This window comes from Xyrauchen texanus, chromosome 30, assembly GCF_025860055.1.
Source record: "Xyrauchen texanus isolate HMW12.3.18 chromosome 30, RBS_HiC_50CHRs, whole genome shotgun sequence".
Lineage (NCBI taxonomy): Eukaryota > Metazoa > Chordata > Actinopteri > Cypriniformes > Catostomidae > Xyrauchen > Xyrauchen texanus.
The window spans coordinates 15,680,977-15,704,216 of NC_068305.1; the positions used below are offsets into that span (position 1 = coordinate 15,680,977).

Sequence of the window (23,240 nt, forward strand, 5' to 3'; positions counted from 1 at the left end):
AGATTCTGAATTTGGGGTTTTCATAAGCTGTAAGCATAATCATCAAAATTATATCAAATAAAGGCTTGACATATCTTACTTTGCTTGTAATGAGTCTATATAATATATTAGTTTCACCTTTTAAGTTGAATTACTGAAATTAATGAACTTTTGCACGATATTAAAATTTTTCGAGTTTCACCTGTATGTTTTACTCTAAACCTTGAAGGGATTCTCCGGCTTCAGAAACAATTGAAGTGTTATTAAAGCTAGAAAACAAGAGAAGGAAGCGGTCTCTTCTCCTTCACAGACTAGACTGATTCATTCACTCTCTCAAATGAAAGAAGTCATTTAATGCTGAACACAGGAGTGATTCATCAGCACCATGTCTCTGCTTGCATACTGTGCTGAAGAGAAAGAAACCCCCAGGATGTTGTAGAAATGTTTTTGAAATACCTGACTTTGTAGTTAGGGTTCAAGAAGCAAGAATAGTTGTCCTTTACATTGCTACATCTAGTGATAGACCAATACATTGGCCAGGTCAATTCTTTGGCCAATATCTGGTCATTTTTAGATTTTTGGCATTGGCTGATATGTGTTAGCTTCTCCTTTTGTCAGTTCCAAAATCAACAAACAGTCTTGTCAAGGGATAAATCTTTTTTTTTTCTTTTTTTTTACGTGAATTTTGATATAAATAATATATCATTTTACACATTGTTATGTACAAATTTGTTTGTTGCATTTCAGCAATTTTATGCACATCATATTTGCTCTCATTAAATTGCATTGTATATATCAGCATTATATAGCCACTCTCAGGGGCAGTGCCAGGGGGTGTCCTCTTCATCCCATTGGCCATCCCACTCAAAGCCGCACCTCTCTGTCCTGGGCATCCACCTGCACGCTGCTCCGAAAATGATCTTGGCACCATGACATGCCTCCTTCCTCAAAAACCTTGAGCAAAATTATGAAATGTAAAAGAAAATATGATGCACATTTAAATGTTTACTTCTAAGTCTTTTAATCAGGGGGTTTCAAGCTAGGGGCTGAGGACACCCTGGGGGCCACTAAGGAGTGCTAAAAATATCAGTGAAAAAAGTGTTAAACAAAAAAATAATAATAAAAACAATTAAAGTAAATGATTAACGTTTACCGAAATTGACATTATTACGGTTCCATTCCACTTTCTGAAGACTGGTCAGAAATTATGAGATTATTTGTGATTATTCTATTAACAGCACTAATTTTGAACAGTTTGTGAAAAATCTCTTTTCTTGCGGTGTACATACTTTCTTTAAGAATAGTTTTTTCATGTGTTTTTCTAGGGAGTTTTCCTTTGTCACTGTCACCTTCAAGTTTCTTTATTTTCTTCAAAACTGCTCTAAATCAATATTTATTGTGAACTTTTCATCTAACTTTTATCTAACATTACTCTGAAAATGATAGGAACATGCATATGCTGTCAACATAATAGGAAATAAATATTTTCCAGATAAAATTTATTTTAGAATGTTTAAATTATTAAAAAATAATTTATTTACTAATTATTTAATTTTGGATTTTGCAAATCATTTAATCTACCAACATGTATTTGATATCTTGCATACAATTCTTTTTTTTTTTTAAATGGGTAATTATTTATGAAAATATATTAGGTCCTTTATATTTTAGGGGGTCCCTAGTGAAGATATCATTATATTTGGGGATTCTTGGCTACAAAAACTATGCAGTTTATGATAATATGAAGAAAGATAATTTGATTTAAAAAAAATATATATATGTTAAAAAATGTTTTTACAATTAACAAATTTGGTACTGTTGTCACTTGACATATAATATACAATCTGGTCCTGAAGTAAAACCAATTGATAACTACTAATGTACAGTGATCAGTAGGTGATTTACAGTAGCCAATGTACAAAAACTTCACTGATTGTTTTTAGTAGTAACATTCAGACTCCGAGGTTAGAGTTAAATATGTGTGTGTTTCCACAGTGTGTATCCGCTCTGGTTCAGCCGCTCGGTGTGTGTGCAGAATACCTCAACTCCGGCCTGGTCCAAGTGAGTGTTGCCAGTACTGATCTATTCTCACCTTATCTGTCACATTTGCTACCTTCCATCTGAATCATAAAGAGTAAATCAGACTCAACATGTTTTAGAGGTGTTTAAGATTTAGAACGGTGACCTCTGGAGAAATTGTGCAGACACACACACACACATGCCCTGCAGTAGCTTGAAGTGTGATTGGTTGGTTTTGTTGTATTCTGTAGCCCATGCTGGACCCGGTCATCCATAAGATGATCACATATGTGCAGAGCCTGGAGGAAAAAGACCTGAAAGACAAGGTAAGACATCTGCACTCAAGTACACATTCATTTTCAAACTGGTTTGAGAGCGTTTCACAGTTTTACAGCCTGTTCACACCAAATGTGAATAAATTCTGAGACACATTTCCAGCATCCCTGTGAACCCCAGCACACAAAGTGTGAAAATTCACACTGCAAACATCAAAAAAAAAAGAATTTGGAAAGTAGTTCAATGTTTTTTTTGGTCCCATGTAAATTACCAAAGTGCATTTCGCTTTGCATCAGATTTGCTAATTTGTGTGTAATTTATTAGCATCAAACATCCCCTTACACACTTTTTTCCACACTTTACGTTCATGAGTACCTATACATGAACAAACAAACTACCAAAGATTGGCTTATTCAAAATAATGTGACAATGCAAGAACGTTTGCATGAGACTTGATATCATCAAGTTATTCTCTGGTTTTGACTTCAAAACTTGTGCACACAACACATGATTTTTGGATAAGCCCCAGGACACTGGTGTTTACATGCAATCCAAAACCAGAGTAATGGGCCAAAATCTATATCATACCTAACTGTTTATGACTTTTTCTTCAGTACATGAAATCGTTTAAGGTCTTCTTTATCTACTGCTACTGTTCCTACCTCACTAAAAATGGCTTCAATTACTCCAATTCTTAGAAAATCTGGTGTAGATCCTAGTGATCTAAAATTACCGGCCAATTTCCAATCTTTTATTTCGAAAATTCTTGAACGAACAGTAGCTACTCAACTTGAAGCACACTTACAGAGTAATAATCTTTTGGAGCCTTTTCTGTCTGGTTTTTGCTCTAAACACAGCTCTGAAACGGCTCTTAAAATTACGAATGACCTTATCCTTGCAGCTGACTCTGGCCTTTTGTCCAACCTTGTTCTCCTCGACCTCAGTGCTTCCTTTGATTCCATCTGCCATTCATTATTATTTGAACGTTTGGCCAGCATTGGGGTAACAAATACTGCTCTTTAATGGTTTTCATTTTATCTAACAAAATGTCACACTTCACCCTCACCATTGATGAATATCTGGTTAATACTTCCTTGAATATAAAAAGCCTTGGTGTCATATTTGATGGTTTACTCTCCATTGGTCCTCATTAATAATATATCACTCATTGCTTTTTTTTCATCACTTTCACAGCATTTCACTCATGTTCTTATTCATGCCCTGGTAGCATCCTGTATTGATTATTGTAACTTCCTCTTATTTGGTATCCCTGATGAATTAGTTCACCACCTTCAAATAATTCAAAATTCAGCTGCAAGGATTGTCACTTGTACTACGAAGACTACTGAACATGACACGCCTTTCCTTATTCAACTTCATTGGCTACCTCTCCAATATTGGATACATTATAAACTTTTACTGCTCACTTTTAAAGCTACTCATAATTTGGCCCCCTTTATCTCTCAGACCTTCTCCAACCATACATTCCATTGCATTCCTTAAGATCATCTTCCGCTGATTTATTGAATGTTCCATCGTTTAAACGTAGTTCTATGGGTGCTAGAGATTTTAGTCGCTCTGCACCCAAACTTTGGAACTCATTGCCACTCCAAAGACGTCAGTTGGATTCTATCTCGAGTTTTAAATCTCAAACATATCTGTTCAAATTAGCCTACTCAATAAATAATACATTTACATGTGTTTTAGTGTACTTTATTTATCTTATCTTGGACTAATTGTATGTTTTGTTGTTCTTTGTATTTTAACTTGCTTAATTGTTGCTTTAATTGTTGGTCTCACCCTTTCTCTCTCTTTGTTTATGTCTTATTTCTCTCAAAGCGTTTGGTAAGTATTCCAGAGCTCTTGTCGGCCATTAAGCTCCTGTGCATGCGATTCCAGCGGGATCTGGTAAATGTCGTGGATGACCTTCGGCTGGACATACTCCTCCGAATGCTCAAGACCCCCCACTTTAGTGCCAAGATGAATTCCCTTAAAGAGGTTCAATGTCCTTTCCACATATTAATGCCATGGAGCGTAGATATCTTGTTTCTTTATTCTCTCATACTGACTGGTCTGTGCTCTGTTAGGTCACTAAACTCATTGAGGAAAGCACAGTTTCTAAGACGGTGAAGAACGCCATTGACACAGACCGACTCCTGGATTGGCTGGTAGAAAACTCAGTCCTCTCAATAGCTTTGGAAGGTAAGAACAAATGTACAGTTCATCGTATATCATTCACATATGCTTATTATTCACCTGCATTTTCTTGACCTCCTTACCTTAAGAGGGAACTGTCATTGAAATATTATTGCTTTTTTAATGACCACAAGAGGGGTCCTATATAATAATAATGATAATAATAATAATAAATAATAATAATCCCTGCTTATTTTCAAGGGTTGGAGAATGTGTTGAAAATGGTAATACAAATTGAAATGACTAATGTTTTGTTAAAACATTTTAATCTTACTAAAGTTTAGATTATGGTCTTTTTAATAAGGCCCTGTAACTGGGCTGGAAGCCTTATGGGAGTATTCTAATTGTAATTAATTTATTATTATTATTTTTTATTATTTTTATTTTTTATTTTTCAAATAAAATGTTTTTCCCCAAATTCTGCAAAGTTTATGGCATTTTATACTCAGAAGGCTTTCAAGTCAAAATAATTAATAAATTATTAATAAAATGAAATCAGAATAATTACTTTACAACATTCCGTTTAATTATTTGTATCAAATATACTGTGTCTATACTGATTCTCACTGCACAAACCAAATCACAACATTGGAGTTTTTAATTTTTTTATATTTATTTTTGGTCGAATACAGTGCTGCACAACAGAACATCTTAGTATTAAAGTGGTCATGAAATGGAAAATTAGACATAAAAGAGGTAACTGTACTATAAAAACATACTGTAAATTTCAGAACTCAAAACTTCCTCCCCAGTCTATTGAAACATCTCATTTTGAAAACTGTGTGTTGATGCGTGATGTCATAAGACATTGCTCAGTTGTATTTACACGGCCCACATCATATCATCTTACATCATAAACAGAGAGGAAGCGAGACAGGCCTAGTGTTATCAACTATTCTTGAACAACAAAAGGGACCCATCTGGACTATTTTGAAAAAACAAATGTTTGTGCATATAACATGCATTACACAGACTCCTTTGAGTGTTGTCATGTTTATCGCGCCGCTTTTAAAAGACGTGGTGTCAGTTACAACTTAGAAAAGAAGACTCCTTTTGGCTTCATTCAGTTGCTCTGTTTCTTGCTGTTCTTACGCCCATCTCCGCTATTTTTAATTGTTGGTGTATGTAAACAAGCACTAGCTGGGCATCTTTGACCATTTTTATGCATTTCTGGCGATCTGCGCCTCAGTGCACCTATGTGTGAGCGTCATGTCTCACTGTGCTATGGACTGTGTTTGTGCGAATATCAGCGTGGACTGCTTGTGAACCAGTCATAATTTAGTTCAAGCTTTGCAAAGGAACTGTTATTGAAGAATGGGGTAGTTAAAAACTCTTGGACTTGACATCTAAACCATGAGTAAACCGTTTAATTCATGAATATTTCAAATGTCATGACTGTTTGATAGTTTATGGTGCTGATATTTTTGAGTGAAGTTTAAAATATTTGGATGCTATGTGTTGGATGTGTGTGTAAATGCTGTAACTTTTTTACTCGGACAAGTGAATGACTAATGTCTGCTTCTGATACATTTATTCAGTACAACAGCACTCTTGCTTGTGAGATATTGCTTAACTAAAATTTAATTAATATCAATGTATTAATATTATTATCTCACAGTAATAATATATTTCTGTTGCAATTTCTTTATTTGATTTCATGCATCTAGTTAAAATTGAGCTTTCATTTGAGCGTAAATCAGAGTGAATTGGTTGTATGTTTTTGACTACAGTTTCTCTGTGAGTTTCTCACCTCTTCATAAGCAGTTCACTGAATGGTTTAATGTGCATATTTAATCCACAACAGGCTGTGATTGAATTACATAAATATGCTTTCAGTTGTTTTCTGTGAATGAATGTCCGGCTTCACACATTTACTTTGAAGTGTGCAGCACATGCATACTGTCTATTTATTTGATTAAATCTCTGCATTTTGTGATTTAATAATCACACTAGGACATATGATTTTTATCCCAACTGTGTAATATTCCGTGACGTTCAGCGTTTTATAATTAATTCCATTTTAATGATTGGATTCCACGATTCCGTCCATGTTTTTTCCCATTTCGGAAATCATAGGGCCCTAATAAGGCAGCATAGAAAATGTTTTGTATATGTGGATGCACACACTCTTGCGCTGAGGAAGCATCTGTGTTAAAGTGTTCATTAGCCAGAATCTCAAACTGTTGCTTTGTGCTTGAAGTGCTCTGCTTTTCACCTCACCCACTCAATTGTCATATTTGCCACCGCCTCGTTGTCCTTTGTCTTTGTTCAATTTGCATTTCTCTTGACATTTTCTCTTCTCACCCCTCACTTTCTCTTTCGCACCTTTTTCAATTTTGTCTTTTTTATATTTTGGATTTCTGTTTGCGCCACTCTTTTTTTTTTTTTACATTCATTTGAAATTATCATTTTTTTTGCCTCTGTCAACTTTCTCTTTCCTCACTTTCTTTCTCAATCCCCGTCTCTTTTTTCTATGCTTGTAGGAAACATTGACCAGGCCCAGTACTGTGACAGAATAAAAGGAATCATTGAACTGTTGGGCAGTAAGCTCTCATTGGATGAACTCTCCAAAATATGGAAAATTCAGGTGAGCTCTGATTTTTATATATATTCATCATCTCAATGTTCTCTTTAAGCTCCAAGCCACACACATCTGATATTGATTCTCAGAGAGCAAAAGAATGTGTGGAGCTGAAGCTTTTTTAAATTCATAGCAGCACCAAGGAGATGGTATTATTGAGGCAAAATTATTGATGCTTTCCAAATATAAAGAAGGCCATGCATTATTTGTTTCAGTCTTGTGTTCTCATGATCTCAACATAAGTTAGCTCAACAATCATCAGTTTTTCTTGAGTTATCTTGAAAAAACAAGACTATATAACATTACCAGTATTAAACACTAAAGCCATGCTTAAAATGCTTGATTGTTATTGTATTTGTTAACAATCGATTATTAACGAATACAAGAGAGGGAAAGGTGTTATCCTTTTAAAAGTAAGATAAAACAATAAATATACTGTTCCAAAATAAGACAAAAATGTATTTGGACACTTTCTGGTTTTCAAACATTAGTGAAACATCTTAATTTATGGTTTAAACTGAAGCACACTCAAAGAACAGATCCACTAAAATTACAAATTACGTTATAGATAAATTGAACATGATGTTTAATGTATGTATGTCCTGTATGTATGTATGTATGTATACGTCCTGTATGTCCACTAATTGTATGTGTGCTGTTCTGAATCCAGGCTGGCCAGTCGTCCACTGTGATCGAGAACATCCACGCCATCATCGCTGCCGCTGCCGTCAAGTTCAACTTTGACCAGCTCAGCCACTTGTTTGTCCTCATACAGAAAGTAAGATCACTGCAGTGTTGTTCATCTTCATTTTTTGAGTCTTTAATCTCTTTGAGCTGTGTTTTGTGACTGTGTTGCGTGTGTTTTTAGAGCTGGGAGGTTGAGAGTGATCGCGTGAGACAGAAGCTTCTGAGTCTGATTGGACGGATCGGCAGGGAGGCTCGCTCTGAGGCGACCACAGGAAAGGTACATGTCATCAGGATCATGTCTATTTCTGTCCCACTTTATTTAGCAATGGAAAGTTGTGCATTGCAGCAGCTTACATCTGCCTAGCTGCTATTAGGGCTGGGCAATATATCAAATATTAACGGTATAATCAAGATCATTTTGCTGATGTAAAATTAACCAATATCACAATGATTTTAATGTGCTTTCATTTGGCCATTAAGTTTCAATTAAATAAAATAACATTAAAATTGCATGTTGGTCATATGTGATTATTAATCCACAAAAGGCTGTGATTTAAAGACAGATAAACGTCTGTGTGTGATTCAGAACAAACCAGTGATCTGTGTGCAAGCGCATGGCGGCGCTCTCAGATCAGTTCACGTTCATTGTGAAATCAAAGTAATGCAGGTTCGAGCATTCGCGACATTTCCAAACATTAGTAACAGTTATTGTAAAAATCTACAAACGTGGCACAGAATAACAGAAAATGAGATTACAGCGTTTCATGAAATGCAGAACATTGTAAACTGTCAAATACACACAGACCTTTTCCACAGACAGTTACCTTATTTAGCAGAATAAATCTAGCAAACTTTTTTCTGTCATTTTTTTTTTAAATATTGATAGTAAGTTTTTAACATTATTATTTTAAAGCTTTGTGTTATGTTACCCTGGAATCAGTTTTAAAAAAACTAATTATGGGGGGGCCTTGGTAGCTCAGTGAGTAAAAACGCTGACTACCACCCCTGGATTCTTGAGTGCTGAGTGACTCCAGCCTAAGCAACCAAATTGGCCTGGTTGCTAGGGAGGGTAGAGTCACATGGATTAACCTCCTCGTGGTTGCTATAATGTGGTTCTCGCTCTCGGTGGGGCATGTGGTCAGTTGTGTGTGGATGCTGCGGAGAATAGCGTGAAGCCTCCACACGCTACGTCTCCGCGGTAATGCGCTCAACAAGCTAATAAGATGCGTGGATTGATGGTCTCAGACGAGGAGGCAATTGAGATTCGTCCTCTGCCACCCGGATTGAGTCACTATGCATCCGCGAGGATTTAGAGCGCATTGGGAATTGGGCATTCCAAATTAGGGAGAAAAGGAGAAAAAAAAAAAAAGAATTACCACAGCTGCAAGGGGGTTTCGATTACAGCGGCTGAGAGAGTGACCGTAAATTTGTCATCTTCTCCCATCTGACTGTCTTAATCCACCACTCTCTCTCCTTTTTTTTTTTTTCCTGTAAAGTCATTCAAATGTAATAGTGGATGTTTTATTTTGTTTCTGGAGCAAATGGGTAAGTGAAAATAATATTTGCTGTGGTCTCCCATTCACTCCCGTTCACCGCTGTCGAAGTTTACCCTGCAATTGTTTACTTTCACATTCCAAAACCCAGAGTGTGAAAAAGGTCTATTGCCTTATCGATGTCTAAATAAAAGTTCCTTGTGAAGTTGAAGTAAATACTGCAGTGTTTTCGGTGTCAAAATAAAAGCCCCCAGGTGAAGATGAAGTAAAAAGGACAGAAATATATAACTTTTGTATAACGCAAATCTAACCAGAATAATAATGATAATTCAGCATTATATTATAATAATCAACCTGACGTGTCCCACAGTAATAATTTTGTATTATGCAATGTTCAACTGGGTTTCAAAAATTAGTCAGTGAAGTAGCTTTTCACAGTAAAAACATTTGGAGGTAAATAATGCTTTTTATTAAGCTACTATGTATTACTGTGTATGAAATTATATATATATATATATATAGATATATTTATAAGGGAAAATGAAATTCAATAATTTGAATTTCATTTTCCCTTGTTTATTTAATGAAAAACTAGGGCTGTCAGTCGATTACATTTTTTAATCGAATTAATTACATGGTGTCCTGATTAATTAATCGCGATTAATCGCATATACAAATATTTGCTGAGGAAGCCCCTCATATAACAGTAATTCAATATATAATGATAAATAATTATACATAGTTATCTTTAAATATATATATATATATATATAAAAAAAAAAAATATATACTAATTTCCAACATTTAAGCATATGCCTCCTATATATATACACTCACCTAAAGGATTATTAGGAACACATACTAATACTGTGTTTGACCCCCTTTCGCCTTCAGAACTGCCTTAATTTTACGTGGCATTGATTCAACAAGGTGCTGAAAGCATTCTTTAGAAATGTTGGTCCATATTGATAGGATAGCATCTTGCAGTTGATGGAGATTTGTGGGATGCACATCCAGGGCACGAAGCTCCCGTTCCACCACATCCCAAAGATGCTCTATTGGGTTGAGATTTGGTGACTGTGGGGGCCATTTTAGTACAGTGAACTCATTGTCATGTTCAAGAAACCAATTTGAAATGATTCGAGCTTTGTGACATGGTGCATTATCCTGCTGGAAGTAGTCATCAGAGGATGGGTACATGGTGGCCATAAAGGGATGGACATGGTCAGAAACAATGCTCAGGTAGACCGTGGCATTTAAATGATGCCCAATTGGCACTAAGGGGCCTGAAGTGTGCCAAGAAAACATCCCCACACCATTACACCACCACCACCAGCCTGCACAGTGGTAACAAGGCATGATGGATCCATGTTCTCATTCTGTTTACGCCAAATTCTGACTCTACCATCTGAATGTCTCAACAGAAATCGAGACTCATCAGACCAGGCAACATTTTTCCAGTCTTCAACTGTCCAATTTTGGTGAGCTCTTGCAAATTGTAGCCTCTTTTTCCTATTTGTAGTGGAGATGAGTGGTACCCGGTGGGGTCTTCTGCTGTTGTAGCCCATCCACCTCAAGGTTGTGCGTGTTGTGGCTTCACAAATGCTTTGCTGCATACCTCGGTTGTAACGAGTGGTTATTTCAGGCAAAGTTGCTCTTCTATCAGCTTGAATCAGTCAGCCCATTCTCCTCTGACCTCTAGCATCAACAAGGCATTTTCGCCCACAGGACTGCCGCATACTGGATGTTTTTCCCTTTTCACACCATTCTTTGTAAACCCTAGAAATGGTTGTGCGTTAAAATCCCAGTAACTGAGCAGATTGTGAAATACTCAGACCGGCCCGTCTGCCACCAACAACCATGCCACGCTCAAAATTGCTTAAATCACATTTCTTTCCCATTCTGACATTCAGTTTGGAGTTCAGGAGATTGGCTTGACCAGGACCACACCCCTAAATGCATTGAAGCAACTGCCATGTGATTGGTTGATTAGATAATTGCATTAATGAGAAATTGAACAGGTGTTCCTAATAATCCTTTAGGTGAGTGTGTATATATATATAAATAAACAAATATTCAGTTAATTAAAATGCATTACATTCTTGTGGCAGAAGAGTTAATCATTGATAAGACAATATAAAATTGGTTTTAGAATACAATGTATTGTTTACTACCATATTGTTGATCATAAGTCAATCATTGGCACACAGTTCACAGCAATCAATTTCACAAGTGAATTTGTCAATCAGTTGAAGATTTATTGTGAGGGTAATAAATCAGTGGATCCGTCTTATTTTTTTGGAAACAAGTCAGGGGTACACATAGTACATAATACTACAGATATATTTTACAACAATGCCAAGACATTATATTCATTACATAGTGAAATGGTTTTCAATGCTTTGGAGTTGTTGGAGGTACAAAGAGTATTTAAATAATATTTTAAGTCTTTACAAAAAAGTGCAAATAGGGGCTTTATAGACAATATTAACTTAAGTTATCAAATCTGTGAAAACCAAATAAAATGTCTTTATAAAGCAAAGAAAAACTAGTTAAAATAGAGGTATGTACAAACAAACTTTTCATCTACAGCATTACAGAAGGAGCAAAGTGGATCTATTTCAGGGAGCTGTTTCTTAAATAAAGATTGACTTGGTAAAAACGGTGTAACAGTTTAAAGGACACCTCCTTAACCTCGTTGGTAATTAAATATGTATGAGTTAAAGACCATAGACATGCTCGCGTCTCGGGTGTGTTGCGTCATAAAAATACAATGTTTAGGTCACTGTGTGTGAGTTAAATATAGTTTAATACTCAATATTTAAACATATCTTATGAAACATATCGCATTTGCGCTCCATCAAGTGTTTTGAACGCAAGAATTTGTTTTCTTCACTGTATAAACTGTGTGTTGCTCACACAGCTGAAATTTCGATTACTGCCCTCTGGAGTAAACAGGTGGTACTACAAGCTAAACAAGGGTGTTTGGATGAAATGATGGTTCCTCTGATAAAAACAAAATAAAAAACAGCACATTTGAGCCATTTTAGAGCCAATATTAATTATCGAGATATATATCGAATATCGTCATTAGGCTGAGAAATATTGAGATATAATTTTTTAAGACATATCGCCAAGCCCTAGCTGCTACTAAACTTCATTGCTAAAATGTGAAAGACTGATATGCAAACGCTGAAGCCACTGTCATCCCCTTTAAAGCACCACAGCAAAAAACAATATAGATAAACTAGTCAGCCTTACTAATGGTGTGAAAATATATCTGCATGGTTTTGTGTGTTAGGTGTTGGAGGTATTGTGGGAGTTGGCCCATCTCCCCATGCTGCCCACCACTCTTGTGCAACAGGCCCTGGAGGAGCATCTAGCCATCCTCAGTGATGCATATGCAGTCAAAGAAACTGTCAAGAAGAACTACATCATCAAATGCATTGAGGACATCAAGAAGGTGAGCGAAAATCATTGCTCTCACAATACCCCTTAACTCTACCCCTCCTGAGGTTGCAGCCCTCTACACCATGAGCTCTAAGTCACTTTGGACATTTAGAAGATTTTAAGTTTATGATGGAGCAACAGTTTTGAATGACAATATGTGGTATGTGATTTAATGTGACTTCTTGTTTGGACTGATTTAGATGATTAACTAATGTAAACATACTGTACTGATGATACCACACTGTTACATTTTTGCTTTTATCATTGTAAAGAAAAAAGAAAATCTGTTGTTTTCCAGTAAAAATATCTACATTTATTTATTTGAGAAGCAAAGATGTGTAACTCAATTTTGCTTCTCAAATACATCAAATGTTTTTGAAATGTTTTAAGTAGGCCTGTGAATCGTTAAGACACTTTTCAACAAAGAAATTGCACAATTTTCTCTGATTAACCTCGGCTAGTCATGGTGCATTGCAAATTAAAACAAGCATTAAAATATAATCACATATGTGTTTACTTTACGTCATAGGATATTGGTTAGTCATCATTTATTTTAATTATTTAAATATGTACATATTAAAATGTTCAGTTTGATTGATTTATTTAAACTAGACACATTTTAACAGCTATTCATCTTTGAAAGTATAAGTTTATTAATGCTTAATGATCAGTGGCCATGCTGTAATTTAAAAGTTAGGCAAAATATTCTGCTGTTTTCAAGTGGACATTTTTAATTATAGGATCAAATGGGCTGATTCAATTCAAGCTTTATTGGCAAGGGAAACTTCAGTGTACATTGCCTATGCATTATTAGACATTATACATACAAATATAAAATATATTGAATGCTGAAGTTTATAATCTCAAAACTATTATATTCTCTGACTTCGGTTTAGTTTCTATCAGGCACACGCTGGGTCTCTTGCAGGCGTTTTTGTTGTTGACACTGGTTCAGATGCCAGTGAGTGAACATTTTCAGGCGATGCAAAGAAATACAGTAGCTTGCCAGTATCTCCCACACCTGGCTCACCACTTGCGGTTGAATTCTGAATCATCCATACTGAAAATCGTCTCCTGTGTTTATTATGCGTGATACATGGGTCGCGTGTAATGAATAAGCATTCAATGCTCACACACAATCAGTGGAAATGCAGTCGAGCATATACTTCCTGGAAATTTATATATGGCAATTTTATCCACAGGAAGTCGGGGAAAACGTTAGTGAAGTTTCAGGAAGTGGAGAAAACAAAAAGCTTTTGGTATCTCCAAAACATGTGTAATTAAATTAAATTAACTTGGTGTTCATTTAGAATGAACTAAACTAATTAAGTTAAGGTAAGATCAGGTCAGATTTGCTATTCAACTGTTGTTGTTTTCAAACAATTTTTAATTGGAGTCAGATTTGGTTCATACAATAACACATATTAAATAATGATTATAACTGATTCTAGGTCAAACACCAAATAAATGTACTTGCAGTGCTGGGCGGATTACTTGTGAATTGTTATGATTACAAACTACTTGACAAAAATGCAATCAGTAACTTAATCTCGTAGATTACATTTTGGGGTAATCTAATATGATTACTTTTGGATTATTTTCAATCTAATTCTGTTTTGTGTCACGTGCATTTGAATAGGATAATTATTTTATCATAAAAGTACAAAGAGGAAGAACATGTATTCCATTCTTTATTACTAACAAAAAGAACCTCACAAAAATACCTCCTTATGACATTTTAAAAATGTGCATTAAACATTACATGAATTAAATCTAACAGCAATGACAGTGCATGGCCAATATAGTTCAGAACACTGAGACATCAAGTTCATTTTAAGTGCATAAAACAGTAGTAACATTAAGAACATGAATGACTATAAAATCAACAGCAATGACGATGCTAGGTCAAAGTTTTCATCTAAAAACACTTTTAACCCTGTATACTGAAAGTTCATCTTCTGTTCCGTAGCTGAGGAGCAAGATGGTATCTTTTGAACAGCAAGAGTGTTCTTAAAGAGCAGAATATTTTAAATCAGCAGAGTTCCCCCAAGTCAAGTTTTATGCCAAGACTCCACTGCATCAGCAGCAACAACAGAACGATGGGCTTTGTTCCATATTGCTGCACATTTTGCAGGTGAACTATTGTGTACCCTGTGGGCAGAACCCTTAGGGATAGTATCCACTAGATCCTTTGAAACAATTAAGTTCAATGTGTGAGCTGCACACCATTGGTGTAATTTAATTCTTAAAAATGAAATTATTTCTATAGATCCAGTGGTTAAATGTTGAGGTAGACCTCTCCATCTTCACCTGACTGGCTAGTAGCGAGTATCAGTTCTGGGTGCAATACACACAACCCTCCCCCCTCTTTCAAAAACACTCGATTTGCCACTCAACGATTGTCCAATTAGATAATCGCATGGATGACTGTTGGTGCCAGACAGGCTGGTTTGAGTATTTCAGAAACTGATGATCTTCTGGGATTTTCACACACAACAGTCTCTAGAATTTATCCAAAAACAAAAAACATCCAGTGAGAACGAGAGCGACCTACACAATATTAGCCAGATGTTTTTAATGTTGTGGCTGATCAGTGTAAAATGTATGAATTTAAGAAAAATAGTAGTATTTGTAATAATTATGAGCCCAAATAATTTTTAATTAAGACAACTTGATTTTACCAAGAATGACAACATTATGGTTTACAGTGTCCCTTGCTAAGAATATTGAATATTTATTAACATTGCAGTGTTTCAGTTTCCGGCATTTACTTGTTTATTTCGATAGATATTTTCAATGGAAAACAAGTCAGAAATTCAAATGAAAATTGTATCTTTGGAGTGTATTATTAATGTATTTAATTATGAAAAGTCATAGTCTGCTTGTATCTGGCAGTTTGAATTGTAGTGACTTTTGTCTTTTGTCTCAAACTTTTATTCCACCATGCATTTGCTTTGCTCTCTTTCCTGAAAATCTATATTCTGAAAGTTATGTAAATTAAAACAAAATATGCATGCACCCTCTCATAGAAACACAGTTACATTGTTGAGCTTTTCCGCTTATCTTTCAGTCTAGAATCTGGGCAATGGGCTATTTTAAGAGCTGATCTGTTAGTTTAAAGATGCTGTTCTGTGTCTAGATGTAGAAATACATTTTTGCACTCTAGATTCAGCTTGCCTCAACTCACCACACACACACACACACACACACACACACACACACACACACATTTGCTCAGTCTTTGTGCTTCCGCCTCTGGTGTGATTTGGGTGCAGTTTACTTGCAGTCTCTACTCTGGCATTAAGTCTTTGTGGCTCTCACTGAATACAAACTGAAGTTTATGTCTTTAGATACAAATACAGGAGGATTCAAAGTCTACCAGCGAGACACAGGTCTCTTTTCTTACTGGCTCCTGGGGCAGGAAGAAACCGAGCTCATTGGCTCGTTCTCAAGTAAGAGAAGACCCACCCCTTAAGTTTAACACTGACCAATCATAACTCAACCTCAATCTCACTAAACCTTAATGTGATTTTTAAAAGGGCACTTCTAGGGTTTGCTCTCTTACTGTTGACTGTTGGCTTCAATTTTTATTGGATGATTTGAAACTTTGGGAAATCAGAGACTTTTAACCAAAGACTGGGTTGATGGATGGAGATTCCAAGTCATAAATGCACTGTGTGTTATGGTTGATGTTTGTTAAAGGGTTAGTTCACCCATAAATGAGAATGCTGTCATTATTTGCTAAGCTTCAAAAATGCTGAAAAAAGTACTGTAACAGTAGTCCCGATGTTCATGAAATCATGCACTATAGTCCAAGACTTCTGAAGCCATACTATACTGTTGCTTTGTGTGAGGAACAGGCCACGATTTAATTTGTTATACACAGAATATTCATTTTTGGATTGGACTACCCCTTGAAGTTCCATCACTGCATAATTTACTAATTGTTTATGTATGTGTATCGTAGTCATCTCAGCAGAGTAATCCTCAGACGGTGTGGGTGGTTCCAGCCTTAAGACAACTTCACGAGATCACACGGTCCTTTATCAAACAGACCTACCAGAAACAGGACAAGGTGAGTGAATGCAATGTCCCAAAGGACCATATAAACTGAAAACAATAGGTTACTCACGTAACCCCGGTTCTCTGAAACATCGAGTGGAGAGATCCACCTATGAGAAGGGCATCCGTACCTGACCTCTGCAGAAGCATCCAATTGCACAAAGTCTGGCTAGACAGACAGAAGCGCGTGACCTATGCTTGGTAAGGACCCACCCCCTTACCTAAGAGCATATAACGACCTGCACGCGCTGCTGCTCCTCAGTAAGTATATTTGCTTCTCGTACAGCAAGCGGGGCAAGCTTGGTGGATCTCTCCATTCGATGTTTCAGAGAACCGGGGTTACATGAGTAACCTATTGTTCTCTTTCATCATCTCGTGTTCGAGATCCACCTATGGGAGACATTGACAGCCCCCCCCCGATTGCACAATACAATAGGTCCTGCAAGCCACTTAAGGGAACGGTCGCCCCAAAGAGGCGGTACTTGACATGTCCCATAATCACACACATGGCAATCCTGAAGCACGCAAGTGAGAACTGTGTACAGGTAGAGCATAAATAACAGGTTAGTGGCACACACATAAAAATCAGCCCAGCAGCAGCAGTAAAGACAACACCCAGGCAGGAATGTTAATTCATGCTTGGTGACATGAATATGCTGGGCCAACTGGCCCATAACCCCTTTTTCTTACTTTCTATATATATGTAAAGAAAAGTAGCTAACGGGAGGGGCTATGAAGAACCCACCCCCCAAGACAGAATGAGCTACCGGGGTCCTGGTAACATCCAGCCGGTAGTAACGTACAAAAGTATGGGGAGAAGCCCAGCTGGCAGCAGAACAGATGTCCTGCAATGAACTGTCTTGAAAGACAGCAATTTTAGGGAAATGCTTCCCAGGGGCTCAAAAGGCGGCTGACATAAAGCCTCCAGCACCATAGAGAGGTCCCACTCAGGAACAGTTCTCCTAGTAACTGGGAGAGAACGGCGGGCACCCTTCATTAATCTACGAATGAGGGGGTGCTGCCCTGCCGTTGAGCCGTCAAACCCAAAATGACAAGCGGAAATAGCCACCACGTAGGCCTTAATAGTGGAAAAAGACCTGCCTTTATCCATAAGGTCTTGTAAAAAACACAAAATATCAGAGACTGATATGATGTGGAACCACTCCCATCACACCACCCTTCAAACACTTGCCACTTACAGTCATATAGGGACCTTGTGTAGGAGGCCCTAGCGTTCTGTATTGTGGCAACTACCCGTGGGGGGAGCCCCATCGAGCTTAAATTTGTCCTCTCACGGGCCAAGCCCAAAGAGCCACCCTCTCCGGGTGTGGGTGATATATCTCCCTGTTCGCTTGAGACAACAGGTCTGTGCGTAGAGGGGAGGGGCCATGGTTGGGCATGCAGAAGAGGAATTATCTCTGCCAGCCATGGTGCTTTGGGCCACCTGTGTGCTATCAGAATGAGCGCTTCTCACTGTCAGGGAGACCCGACAGATTAAGCCAAAGCGCACGTTCGCCGGCCACTGTGAAAGCCATAGAGCGCCCACAGGCTTGGACGGCCTGACGGCCATTACGGAGAACAAGGTCATTGACTATGACAATCTCCTTCTACAGAGAGGGTGTGGTGGTCCCTTTTTCTAGTTGCTGCCCCATGTCGACCAGGAGTTCAGCCTGGTATGCAGAGAGAAGGGAGGAGACGTTGAGGGCCCTGACAGCCAAGGCCGAGGATTTGAAAGAGGCCCGGTGTATGGAGGCAGAAAATCGGTCCATTTTGTTGGGGAGAACAGGCTTGGGGGGGGCAAGTAGGCCACCTTGAGAGGGATTAAGGTGTCTGGCGATAGAGGGCTCGATGGCGGGGGGGTCACCCATGCCAATAGCCGTCATATCCTTCACTTCGAGGTCCGCAAGACCGTGTTTGAGGTCGAGCGGGTCCCCCCAAAAATACCTCATATGCTTAGCACATGCAGGGAGGATGGGGAGAAGTTGTTTTTCCCGTCGTACACGTCCCTCTCTTGGTCAGTGGCACTTTATAGGGCTGGCCATTCGATATTGAGGCGAGTGGCCGCTCGCTCACAAACCTCGATGAGGACGGACTGATGGAGGGCCGTGGGGGCATTAGCCTGGGGAGTCATGGAAGACGGGATGGCCTCCTCGTCCTCTGAACCCTCGAGAAGGCCTGTATCGTCTTCGTCACCAGAACCAGCCGGCTCATTGGTGAACGAGGGGTCCCCTGAGAGAATGACCTCAGGGAACGCCGGGTTATTTTGATCGGCCCAGCTAAGAGAGGCTGCGCCCCGGGAGAGACCCAGGAGCGCGTCGACATCACCGTTTCCCCATCAGAGTCGGAGAGTCCGAGGTCAGTGCACTGGGTAGTGACGACCTTGAGGCTCCGGACTTTTTTAGGCAGGGCCAGGCAGTGGCTACAGTTTTCGGGAAATTCTAGAGCCTCCTCTGCGTGTTTGAGACCCATGCACATGACACAGAAAGGATGAGGGCCTCTGGCTGCGATGAGGGAACCGCACGCGGCTGGGCAGGCATGCGATAGGTTGACCCCGGAGGAAGCCGTAGGTTTGGAAAATGCCATATTAGGGCGAAACTCCGTAAAATCTGTGGCACGCAGCCGTGGAGCAGGGGAAGTGGTGAGAGAGAAAGGCGGGCAACCTGCGATGTGTCCTCCTGTAGACAAATTAGTGAAAGTCAAATTCCAACCGAGCTGAGAGAAAAACAGAGGTCGTCAGAAGCGAATGTCAACTGAGGAGCAGCAGCGCGTGTAGGTCTTATATGCTCTTAGGTAAGGGGTGGGTTCTTACCGAGCATAGGTCACGCGCTTCTGTCTGTCTAGCCAGACTTGGTGCAATTGGATGATTCTGCAGAGGTCAGGTACGGATGCCCTTCCCATAGGTGGATTTCAAACACGAGATGACGAAAGAGAACCCTTTGGTGCTTTATACATTATTAGTAACCTGCATTGTGCTTTTTACCATCTCCTCTTTCAGAGTATAATCCAGGACCTGAAGAAGAATTTTGAGATAGTGAAGCTGATCACAGGGTCTCTGGTGTCATGTCATCGTTTGGCCGTGTCTGTCGCCGGATCCAACGGTCTGTCTGGATCCACGCTGGTGGATGGACGATACTCTTATCAGGAGGTCTGCTGCCACACTTGCATTATCTCTTTTCCATACTAAGAGCTTGAACTATATTTAGAGGTTGACTGTTTCTGTTTTGCTGTCACTATAACAATGGGGGAAATAATTCAGATTATATGCTCATAGTTTCTAAAATTGAGATATTGAATGAAAATATATCACTCAATGTGAAATACTGTAGTGCTAGTCTGATCTTCAAAAAGGAAAACTGGTATATGTACCTTGACATTTTTTTTATTGGTTTGATTCAAAACCTACATCTAAACTGCTCACAAACAGTTTAGTGAAACAAAGAATCCGCTCTTTCAGTCATTTGCAAAAAGTATTATTATAATGGATCATAATCCTGTCGATTTAACATGTTAATTTATTGCAATTAATTAAATGAAAATAACACAATCAAAAAAAACAATTTATCCTTCCCCGGATCGTAATAAGTATTATTCTTACCGTCCCAGTCAGCAGTGGGCAGTAACCACAACCGCAGCTGTAAAGGTAATGCGCAGCTGTACAGGAGCAAGCCACACTTTAGTAACAGCAGATAGCACAAGATTAGGATGTGTTCTTGTGAAACTTTAATGCAGGGGTTTGGAGATGTGTTTTTATACGTTTATCTTGACAATGCTTTCCTGAACGCTGTTTATGACGCAACACAATGTGACACTCTAAAAGCATTTGTCTGACACGTTTGTACATAGACACGTCTTTAGAAAAGTCCTTATAATTTATTCTTCAACATATATTTATTATTATTTATTTATAAATATTTAAATATAATATATTGAATCATTATATATTAAAGAGCACCTATTATAGTTTTTCAAATATTACCTTTCATGTAATGTGACATAGCTGTTTGTGAATGTAAAAAATTCTGCAAAGTTTCAAAAAGCAAAGGGCACAACAAATGGAGTAATTGACTCCCAAAAGAAAGATCTGATTCTGAATACCTGAAATGAGTCATTAGTAATTCCAGACTTACTTCTTACTAACCTGCATATTTTGGTAACAAAAAAACCCGCCTCTTGTCTTCATTGGCTACTCGCGAACAGCTTTGACCTGCCCTCAAACACTACACAAAGCGGTAGACCAATCAAAACAGACTGGGACATCTGACCAATCAGAGCAGAGTAGGCTATATACATTTATAATGAATTCTTTAGAACGGATCATTGAAAGAGTCATTTTTGACTCTGGTAAAAACAAAAAAAAGGAAACGCTGCAAGTGTTTTTGAGCTTGGATGCATGTAAATCTATTGTATGAGACCTTTAAAACAAAATTAGACACGTTTAAAAAACATAATGGGTGCACTTTATGTTAATTTTATTTGGGGGCGCTTTCTTAGTAAATATGTATATATGCTATTAATTAGATAAATGAATCGCCATATCATGTAATTAATTTGTTTTGTAAAAATGTAATCAATGAACAGCCTTAATGATAATATAAACACTTTAGAGTCAATATTGTCACATAGCAAACACAATTATCTGTGATAATCGAACAATTAATCATGTGACCTCTGGTTTATGCAAGTCATACAATGTAAACATTGGCTAGTTATTTGCTCTCCTGAATCATATTGTTATTTGACTGAAGAATGAGCTATTTTTATCGGTCAAAAAAGTATTTATAATTTACAGAGCTGACTGAAGTTATGGTTTGTGTTTAGTAAAAATCCAAAAGAGATGTTTTTGTCTACATGATGTTGTTATGGTAACGTTTTATTTATTTATTTTTAATCTTTTTCCTAGTATTTGGAGGGTCACCTGAAATTCCTTGCATTCTTCCTACAAGAGGCCAGTCTATATCTGGTCTGGAATAGAGCCAAAGAGATCTGGGAATGCCTGGTGTCCGGCATGGATGTGTGCGAGCTTGATCGAGAGGTGTTCTGATTTCATTCAAATCTTTTCCATTTGAGTATGCAGGGTCCAGGCTCTTTGTGAAAACCCTTATTCAGTATTCACAAATGACTGGAAAAGGCATGGAAACTCGTTGGTCAAATGGTACAGATCCTTATATACTTCAGTGGAGAACGATCTCTCTGATATGCTTCATGACCGTTCGAAAATAAAATCTTAAAGATCTGTATCAAAGTACTTTTTATTGAAGGGAAGTTGCCATTTTCATGAGGACTCATATCAGTAACCTTGTAAAAGCTGTTTTATTCTACACGGGTTAGGGGCGCATTTTAGAATCGCATGACCATCTGAATACTACTTGCTTAATTCAGTAACCGTCTTGTTATTGGACACTTTCACTCTTGGATTAAATTAATCATGGCTGATTTTTACAATGGCATCTGTAATTGAAAACTGATGCATCCACACCACTAGGTGTCAGTGTAAGTCCAAGATGACAAATTCGAAACCTTACTGAGTGCACCTTGAAATGTGAGTGTTTGGAATTTCAGTGCTGTGATATGGAAATGTTATTGAGAGTTTCCTGAAGTGCTAGTATTGTGAAAATCAACACTGTTCTGTGTGGTTTTTGTAGTATTTTTAATGGGTTTCATTTCTCTCATCCTGCAGATGTGTTTTGAATGGTTCACTAAAGGACAGCATGATCTAGAGAGTGATGTTCAACAGCAGCTGTTTAAAGAAAAGATCCTCAAGCTGGAGCCTTATGAGATCACTATGAATGGTAAGCTCTTAACCACCACTTTCACTCACTGTTTCCACTGAAAGCCACACTATTACCACATCATATAAACATAGCAACCTACAGAGTGGCATGTCTTCTGTACTTAACTGATATTGTAGAAGGAAGCCACTATCTTTTATTAAACCTTGGCCTTATTAGCCGCATGGTGCAAAGTGGTACTATGAGTGTGTGAGTTTTCTGTGGGTTTCTTGCTGTTTTACAGGTTTTAACCTTTTCAAGACCTTCTTTGAGAATGTGAACCTCAGTGACCACCGTCTCAAACGGCAGGGAACACAGCTGGTATGACATACCCTTGGTCTCATGAAAACACGGATAGAAAATATGACATATATGCCTTGGCAGACAACAAAAAATAGTTTGCAACACATATTAGTGGTAGACTGTTATACTGTATATACAGTATATATACACTGGCAGCCAAAAGGTTGGAATAATGTACAGATTTTGCTCTTATGGAAAGAAATTGTTACTTTTATTCACCAAAGTGGCATTCAACTGATCACAATGTATAGTCAGGTCATTAATAACGTGAAAAATTACTATTACAATTTGAAAAAAAAAACTACTTCAAAGAGTTCTCATCAAAAAATCCTCCACATGCAGCAATGACAACTTTGCAGATGCTTGTCATTCAAGCTGTCAATTTGTCCAGATACTCATGTGACATTTCACCCCACACTTCCTGTA

At 37.9% G+C, this 23,240-nt stretch overlaps 1 protein-coding gene across 1 annotated transcript in view; it reads left to right on the top strand.

Moving 5' to 3' along the window:
- LOC127623900 (ubiquitin carboxyl-terminal hydrolase 24-like) overlaps positions 1-23,240 on the top strand; it is a 111,570-nt gene that overhangs the window by 22,714 nt on the left and 65,616 nt on the right. Inside the window, exons 9-22 of the mRNA XM_052098495.1 lie at positions 1,975-2,040; positions 2,250-2,324; positions 4,114-4,272; positions 4,362-4,476; positions 6,954-7,057; positions 7,722-7,829; positions 7,920-8,015; positions 12,533-12,694; positions 16,032-16,133; positions 16,649-16,756; positions 19,739-19,888; positions 21,644-21,775; positions 22,421-22,532; positions 22,756-22,832. Coding sequence (XP_051954455.1) covers positions 1,975-2,040; positions 2,250-2,324; positions 4,114-4,272; positions 4,362-4,476; positions 6,954-7,057; positions 7,722-7,829; positions 7,920-8,015; positions 12,533-12,694; positions 16,032-16,133; positions 16,649-16,756; positions 19,739-19,888; positions 21,644-21,775; positions 22,421-22,532; positions 22,756-22,832 — 1,566 coding nt within the window. The remainder of the gene's footprint in view (positions 1-1,974; positions 2,041-2,249; positions 2,325-4,113; positions 4,273-4,361; positions 4,477-6,953; positions 7,058-7,721; positions 7,830-7,919; positions 8,016-12,532; positions 12,695-16,031; positions 16,134-16,648; positions 16,757-19,738; positions 19,889-21,643; positions 21,776-22,420; positions 22,533-22,755; positions 22,833-23,240) is intronic.